General features: G+C 43.4%; 2 protein-coding genes across 2 annotated transcripts; one reads left to right on the forward strand and one right to left on the reverse strand.

Annotated features, from left to right (window-relative positions):
- The first annotated feature begins 524 nt into the window (after positions 1-524).
- On the forward strand, positions 525-1,610 carry LOC133910887 (LOB domain-containing protein 16-like). The gene is made up of 2 exons (XM_062353125.1): positions 525-998; positions 1,149-1,610. The coding sequence occupies exons 1-2, from the start codon at positions 702-704 to the stop codon at positions 1,362-1,364; spliced, it is 513 nt and encodes a 170-aa protein (XP_062209109.1). The 5' UTR covers positions 525-701; the 3' UTR covers positions 1,365-1,610.
- A 3,462-nt stretch (positions 1,611-5,072) lies between these two features.
- Positions 5,073-6,156, reverse strand: LOC133910888 (LOB domain-containing protein CRL1-like). Its single transcript, XM_062353126.1, has 2 exons — positions 5,808-6,156; positions 5,073-5,706 (listed from the first exon to the last, which is right to left on the reverse strand). Exons 1-2 carry the CDS (start codon positions 6,084-6,086, stop codon positions 5,275-5,277), a joined length of 711 nt encoding a protein of 236 aa, XP_062209110.1. The 5' UTR covers positions 6,087-6,156; the 3' UTR covers positions 5,073-5,274.
- Between the last annotated feature and the right edge of the window lie 1,428 nt (positions 6,157-7,584).

A 7,584-nucleotide genomic window follows, 5' to 3' on the forward strand; every position in this document is an offset into this window, starting at 1 on the left:
GTTATCTATTTCCTTGATTAGCTAAAGAATATTCTCTAATTACATGATTAGTTCCCTTATTCATGGAGGAAATCATGTAGACTGTTATTCCTCCGTACTCTATATATGGTGCTTATCAAATAAATAAACGTATTTTTCGGTTTTAGAACATGTATTTTTTGGTTTCTTAAAAGTTGTTTTCCTATTTTATAACATATGTTTTTTGGCTTTCCTATTTCATAATGTTTATTTTTCTATTTTACAATAAGGATTTTTCAGTTGTAGGTGAAAAATTCTGTTTTTCCCACTCTAACATAAGTTTTCATGTTCTGTAACATGTGTTTTTTTTTACTTCGCAACATTTATTTTCCTATTTTATAATGTGTATTTTTCCTTTTTTTTCTCGATGCAAGTTATTGGATCGGTCCGACAAATTGGACTGGTTCAGATGCTGATAATTGAAATATTATTTAAGACTTAGCGTGTTAAATAGCGCCCCTCACAAGTCCCTCGCGTTCCTCTACATCGTGCGCGTTTCTCTCTAGCCTTGTCCCCTCGCAGCCTTACAGCCCTTGTCGTGTCCGCGTCTATAAAATTCGAGCGCGCGAGCCAGCTACCCTCATGCGGCTCGCAAGTTGCAATCGCCTCACGAGGTAGCTGGGCTTGGAGGTGGAGGAGAGACGTGCAGAAGCGATCGATCGATCCATCAGTCAACGGCGGGCATGGCAACCTCGGCTGGTGGCGGCGCGCCCGGCTCGCCGTGCGGGGCGTGCAAGTTCCTGCGGCGCAAGTGCTCCGCGGAGTGCGTGTTCGCGCCCCACTTCTGCGCGGAGGACGGGCCGGCGCAGTTCGCGGCCATCCACAAGGTGTTCGGCGCCAGCAACGCGGCCAAGCTGCTGCAGCAGGTGGCCCCCGGCGACCGGAGCGAGGCGGCGGCCACCGTCACGTACGAGGCGCAGGCCAGGCTGCGCGACCCCATCTACGGCTGCGTCGCCCACATCTTCGCGCTGCAGCAGCAGGTGCGTACCTCTACCTCTACCTGTACGCACGCAGGCGTTCTTGCCGCGAGCAAATGCAACACTCCTGCATGTGCATGAGATTAGCTGATCATCTCGCGCGCGACGCCGGTGAATTAAAGTGGAACCCTGAACGCATGCGTGCATATGCAGGTGGCGACCTTGCAGATGCAGGTGCTGCAGGCGAAGGCGCAGGTTGCCCAGACGATGGCGGCGGGCAGCCCTCTCCTGCAGCGGTGGCCGATGGAACCCGAGTCGCTGTCGACGCAGAGCTCCGGGTGCTACAGCGCGCCGAGCTGCGACGGGTCGGCGTCGCTGCAGGAGATGTACTGCTTCGGCGAGCAGGAGGAAGGCAGCTACACGAGATGAACATGCAATCCATCCTCATCGCTTCACCCCCACCCCCTCCTCCCCGGCGCTAAAGAGAGAGAGAGAGAGAGAGAAGAGCATGCACCTAGCTAAAAGCTTCTCCATAATTTGCATCGTGTATTTTGTTTTAAAAAATATGGATTACTCTGTATTACTCGCCGGTGTCAGCTGTAAAGGGTGCATGCAACTCAGAATATGGATTCGAGAGAGAAAAATGCACGTAATTTCACTTGTAAAAAAAATAAAATGACGTAATTTCGTATTGTTCAGATGGATAATTAAGTCGCTCGTTAATTAGATTTATACAGACCGATGCATGGCAGCATTCATGGGGCAAGCGGGGGAATTCAGGAAAGTTAAAAGCAGAGCCGCCAATTGACAACGATGGCAAAAGAGAGAGCCGGGTTCTTTGATAGGCGAGCGAAGGGAAGAGCAAGGATTGGACTGCGACTGATGATTGATTCATGCAACTAGACTCGAGCAAAGCGCATCGGATTGCAATCGACTGGGCACGACAAGACCGCCTGGCCCTAGCTATGTGTCTGCATGGTCGGGCCGCTTGATCTGCATATGGGCCTGACAGGCTTCAGTCATGTCATGTTTAAAGGCATGCATTATGTTTGGAACTCACGTATTCATTAAAAAACAGTTCCTTTTTTTACGATAATTCAGAACAAACAGTTCAATTCCAACCAAAAAAGTTTGAAATCAAACCCTGGTGTTTAAACCCTTTTTGTTACTTTGGACATGGTATATATAGATTGGACCTTGGCCCTGTTCTTCAACTTCAAGATACGCTAAACTAGGACTAGTGCTGCTTATCACTCAGGTTATATTAGATCATACTCACTAGTCACTACTCAAATCTTAACAGAATTCAGGCTCAACTTGCAGCATGCATCAAATTCCTCCCAATGGTGTAACTAATAAGCTGAAATGTTGGTGTGTCCATTTGCAACACCGTAAAACGAGCTTTGCGAGAGGAAATAAGAATATATAGGTCGTCTTCCTTTCATTTTTTGCATCACGCTTCCAACATTTGTTCACAAGATTTCTTTTAAAAAAAAGGTTCACGAGAAACTGATTCTGATTGGAACTCCCGTACACATTTTGGAGTGTAAAGATTCAAGTCCAGCGATGCAGTGTTTCCATACCCTCCTTTGAAGATACGCTCATCCCCTTCGGTCGCTGAAAACCTATAGCTCAAAAACTGACTATAGATATATATATATATATATATATATATATATATATATATATATATATATATATATATATATATATATCAAGCTAATTTGCATCCAGGTCGGGCCTCCAGACATGTTTATCTGGCATCTATAGATATTCAAATTGCATATAAATCAGAAACTAGGTAGAATATCGGTTTTGTGGAATTCATGTTCCTAGACATTGTCGTATATAATGATGTTCATTATATGTCAAATAGATCGATTTTATTAACTCATATAAAATATATTGAGAAGAGGGAAGCATATGGAAAAAGTTATGCGTTGTTCTTCACTGTAAAGACAACAATGATTTATGCTTTCATCTCCTAGTGTGATATAATATTAAGTTTCTTGTTTCTTGTTATGCCTGTGTTGTTGATAAATTAGGATGCAAAGCGGCATCATTTTATTATGTTTTACTTTCCTTGTCGCTGCATTAATTCAATGTGTAGATCCTGTGCCAATTTACAAAATACACTTCGTGGAGTATATAACTTTAGTATTCCTGGAAACAACTTTTACCACTTTAGTTGACCTGTCTCAGATTTTAATTTAAACCAACAAAAGGAAAATACACGTTGTGGTTATCTCGATTCAACTGAAGTACTCTAGCTAGTAGTGGTCTTGATACATATACATATATATATATATATATATATATATATATATATAGGAAAACTAGTATGTACTCCCGAGTGTATGTACTCCCACCTCTCATATACCATTTTTACACGTGTGTTATACTTCTTTATCACTTTAAATATACTTCATTAGTAATTATAAGATACTACAATACAAATCCCACGAAATTTTTTATGAAATTCCACGATTTTTATCATAATTTGTGTATATACTTCTTTTATGTATAAAAAAGAGTATATAGCAAAAATGAAATGCTAACATTGATTTTTTTTTCATACAACTCATATTGGAGTATCTTAGAATTAGTATTAGAGTATACTAAAAATAATAAAAGAGTATAAAGTGTTTGTTTAGGTGATATATTGCATGTGGGAGTACATACTCCTAGGAGTATAGAATAGGTGTATATATATATATATATATAATACACTCATCCCCCACAAAGTAGTTAAAATGAGTTGTATTTGTTTTTTCAGTGAGTAATGACTAAAGCACATATTATGCCATCTGCTGGCATAATATACAAAAACAAAAAACATTAGTATTGAAGTTATTCCACAAGCAATCATGGAAGTTACAAATAATACAGTTGAAATGCTTCAATCCATGCGAACAGATTGGTGATGTGTGTATCGTTTAATTTCTTCCATGAAAATAACTGCAAGCTAGCAAAATCTAGTAGGTATTCTTCACCAGCTATGATGGTACAGGAGTTCATCAGGACTGCTTCTGTACCATTTCAGGAGGGTTGTATATATATGATTTACACACAGTCGACACTGACTCGACACAGGAAAAATAGTTACGGTACACACTGGAACACATCTCATTTTTTTTTTCAATGGCCTTACCTCATACAGGAAAATAGTTTTGGATGAATAATTACACACTTCATATTGGGCGCACTTCACGCTTAGTTATATTGGTCTCAGCCTCTCAGGTGTATTCACAGTCTTTAGCCTAATTTTATGGTTGAATATATGCAGCAATATCATTTGGCCTGCAGCACATATATAAACATGTTGAGCCCCATGACCCCATCTATCTTCCTTAATTATGAGTTGCTTGTTACATCCTGCAGCAATATGTACTGACCCATTTTATAGAAAAAATTCATGGCCTTACAATTATGTTCATAGTTACCCTACAGACTTAGAAGGGCAGTATATGAATTTAATGAAGGGAATCGCGTTGGTATATATCTCTACATATTGGTTGGCTCCCTTTGATCGACTTAGAAGGGCAGTATATGAATATATATCTCTACATATTGGAACTTCTGACAAATTTGTGTACAAGGAAAACCTAGAAAAAAAAATCTTATGAAATATAGTCCCGCAAAAGGTTTACACATAGTATTAGATACTAGTTTGGACTAATCATATTGTTTTAAAGATGACGCTGATCATTATTTAGCATATACCAGTGTATCAACTGCATGCTACAAGTTACTTGAACCAATTAAGTAGTGATAATAAATCCATAGATTGAATTCTTTGTAAGACAAAAGGCTCTATGCTAGCTATGTAGAAGATGTGTCCCATCAGCAAGAGTTTCAGTAAAGGGAGTCAACCAAAATAGTAGGCTAATTGGATGTTCCACCATTCCACGTGTGGCCATGAATCGATCAGGTGTCTCTCAATATTCCTTGCAGCACATGCATTTTTCCGGCATGGCAAATCTAACCTTATCTGCAGACTGCTGCAGTTAGAAAGAGAACTGGAGGAGAAACACAACTCCTAACAGAAATAGCAGCATGATCATATCAAGATTTTTTTTCCTGTCTAGTTAATTAGGTTTAATTTCTACACTGATCCATAGATCTATATATCAATGAACTCCCAGTCTCCCACATTCATGCTTCTGAATTATTTCTAGCAGAGATCGACCGATCAATATTAATAGATCGACGCTTTGAAAATGGCACATATATTACCCAAGCTCATGTCCAAAACATGATCCGGAATTGAGGACATATATATGTCTATGAATATATATATCTCTTGTGATATATATTCTGCACTAGTAGTTCTTAGTTCTTACGAGCGATGATTCAGGTAAGCATAAGCCACGCTCTGCAGGTCCTCGCAGTCTTGGTACCCCGACGACGGCCGCCAGCCGCTTTCGTCCGCCCCGAACGACGACGACTCCGCCGCTTCGTAGGCCACTGCAGCCTGCCGGCCGTCGTCGGCCGCACCGGCTTGCTCGAACGCGTGGTACAGCGACTGCTGCATGTAGTCCGACCCCAGCAGGGCGGTCAAGGACTCGTTGCCGCCATTGATGTACGCGCACGGCTGCGCGGCCGGCGCGCTCACGGGGCCCCCTCCTCCTCCATTGCTGTTGCACCAGGGGTAGCCGTACCCTAGCTGCTCCGCCGCGCTGCCCATGTAGCCCTTGGCGTCCTCGTGCACGCCTTGCCCCTGCGCCGCCTGCGCCTGGAGCGACACCAGCTGCGCTTGCAGCGTCATCACCTGAGCGATGGACGACACGGATCAGCAAAACATGTATACGGGCGCGCGCGCGCGCGCAAGAAGTCGATCATATCGATCGACGAGAGATGGCAGGCAGGCACCTGCTGCTGGAGCGCGAAGATGTGTGCGACGCAGCCGTAGATGGGGTCGCGGAGTCGCGCCTGCGCCTCGTAGGAGATGGTGACGGCGGCCTCGGGGCGGTCGGCGAGCGGCAGGTGTGCGAGGAGCTTGGACACGTTGCTGGCGCCGAACACCTTGTGGATCGCGGCGAAGTGCGCCGCGCCCTGCTCGTGGCAGAAGTAGGGCGCGAACACGCACCCGCGCACGCACTTGCGCCGCAAAAACTTGCACGCTCCGCACGGCGATCCGAACCCCGTCATCCCGGCAGACACAGCTGTGATCACTGATCACTCTGTGAGAATCGAGCACGGTGATTTCTGCGCGTTTCAATGCCTGTGGCGCGGTGAGGAAGGGGTGCAACACCTGATATGCTTATAAGGAGAGGAGCCGGAGGAGACGAGATTAGGGCCAGGGGATTAAACAAATCCGGCGTGTCTCCCCAATGGGCAACCAGCTCCATTATTTTGAGCTTCCAATCGCGCTCGCCTCTTGCCGCTAAGTTTTATGCCCATTAATCTGTCACATTGCATGGGCACCCTACTAGGCTAGCAGGAGTACTTCTGCAAAGGACAATGGGGCTGGGAGACGCAATCATTGATAATCTTTTGCTTAAGGGTTTTTGGTTTGGTCTAATACTTTACTTCAGTTTTTCTCTGCCTGCTCATGCACCCATTTCTTTTGTGTGCAGTTGTGCTCGGATGCTGCGGGACTAGCAAGCACAGATTAGTTGATAATTTGGAGCTAATTGGATTTTTAATTTCGGTGTATGGTGTAGTACATACATTCATACATCACCTGGCTATGGATGGCTCCAGACGTGGAGTTGTCGCTGCTCTCTGAGCCCTTGATTTTTGTTCTTTTTATTTTTGAGAGACTGATTCAAAGCAAACAATGAGTGATGGGAAAGAACTGGTTCTGGTGTCACATCTCCGTTTAATTATCAGGAAAAATATATCGATTTATTTTTGTTTTGTAGACATGAATGTCCAAGCCCTGAGAAAACAATCTAGCAATGGCCTGCCAATTTGCAGCTTGAATATGTCTGGAAGAAACCACTTTGTAGTTTATGATCTACTATTTCTAAAATATGACAATTGCACTATGAAAGACTGGAACAGGGCAGCAGAAATTCTGAAACTCTGTTGCCTCTGCTGCCCATAATGTTCAGAAGAGTGATTACTGGTATTTTTATCCTAAGCAGAAGCAGGCATTTGCCTTCCACTAACCCTTGCAGAGTTTGCTCAACCAACATTAGGCTGGCCGCCTGGCCTACATTAATATGTTATTAGATGGTTGGTCCTGGCCTCTTGGCCTATGCTTATCATTACGTTATTATGGTGATTCCAAAACTAGCATTTCCTGCATCCCTGATTAGATTGTAAACCTCACTATACTGCACCCTAGATTCATAGGCTCATGTAATTAGTAACAAAGACAGATGGAAAGGAATACCTCAATTGTTCTCTTCCTTTCTATATGTCCAAATTTAGTGGACCTGTGGACCTGGTCACTTATGCACTGAATAATTCTCATTATTGACAAACAAATCACAAATGCGAGGAAATAACAGAAACCACAACCAGAGCATCAGAAGTCGGAATAGTGTGTGTATGCTCTCATTACTACTACTGTTTGATGGAGCTTGAGATGGAGCAGTAACAAGTACATGCCCCTCTCTCTCGTGTACTTGTTCGGTTGTTCCAAACTTTTACATCTAATTGCTGCGAAACACTAGGGTTATTTGGGTATGAAAAGCTT

The sequence above is a fragment of the Phragmites australis genome, chromosome 3, assembly GCF_958298935.1.
Source record: "Phragmites australis chromosome 3, lpPhrAust1.1, whole genome shotgun sequence".
In the NCBI taxonomy this organism is placed as follows: Eukaryota; Viridiplantae; Streptophyta; class Magnoliopsida; order Poales; family Poaceae; genus Phragmites; species Phragmites australis.

What these genes read in the sequence shown, in the direction of transcription:
- LOC133910887 (XM_062353125.1), top strand. Translation starts at nt 702, where the DNA reads ATGGCAACCTCGGCTGGTGGCGGCGCGCCCGGCTCGCCGTGCGGGGCG. An exon ending in TCTTCGCGCTGCAGCAGCAG is followed by an intron (nt 999 to 1,148) that starts GTGCGTACCTCT and finishes GTGCATATGCAG; the next exon opens with GTGGCGACCTTGCAGATGCA.
- LOC133910888 (XM_062353126.1), bottom strand. Translation starts at nt 6,086, where the DNA reads ATGACGGGGTTCGGATCGCCGTGCGGAGCGTGCAAGTTTTTGCGGCGC. An exon ending in TCTTCGCGCTCCAGCAGCAG is followed by an intron (nt 5,707 to 5,807) that starts GTGCCTGCCTGC and finishes TCCATCGCTCAG; the next exon opens with GTGATGACGCTGCAAGCGCA.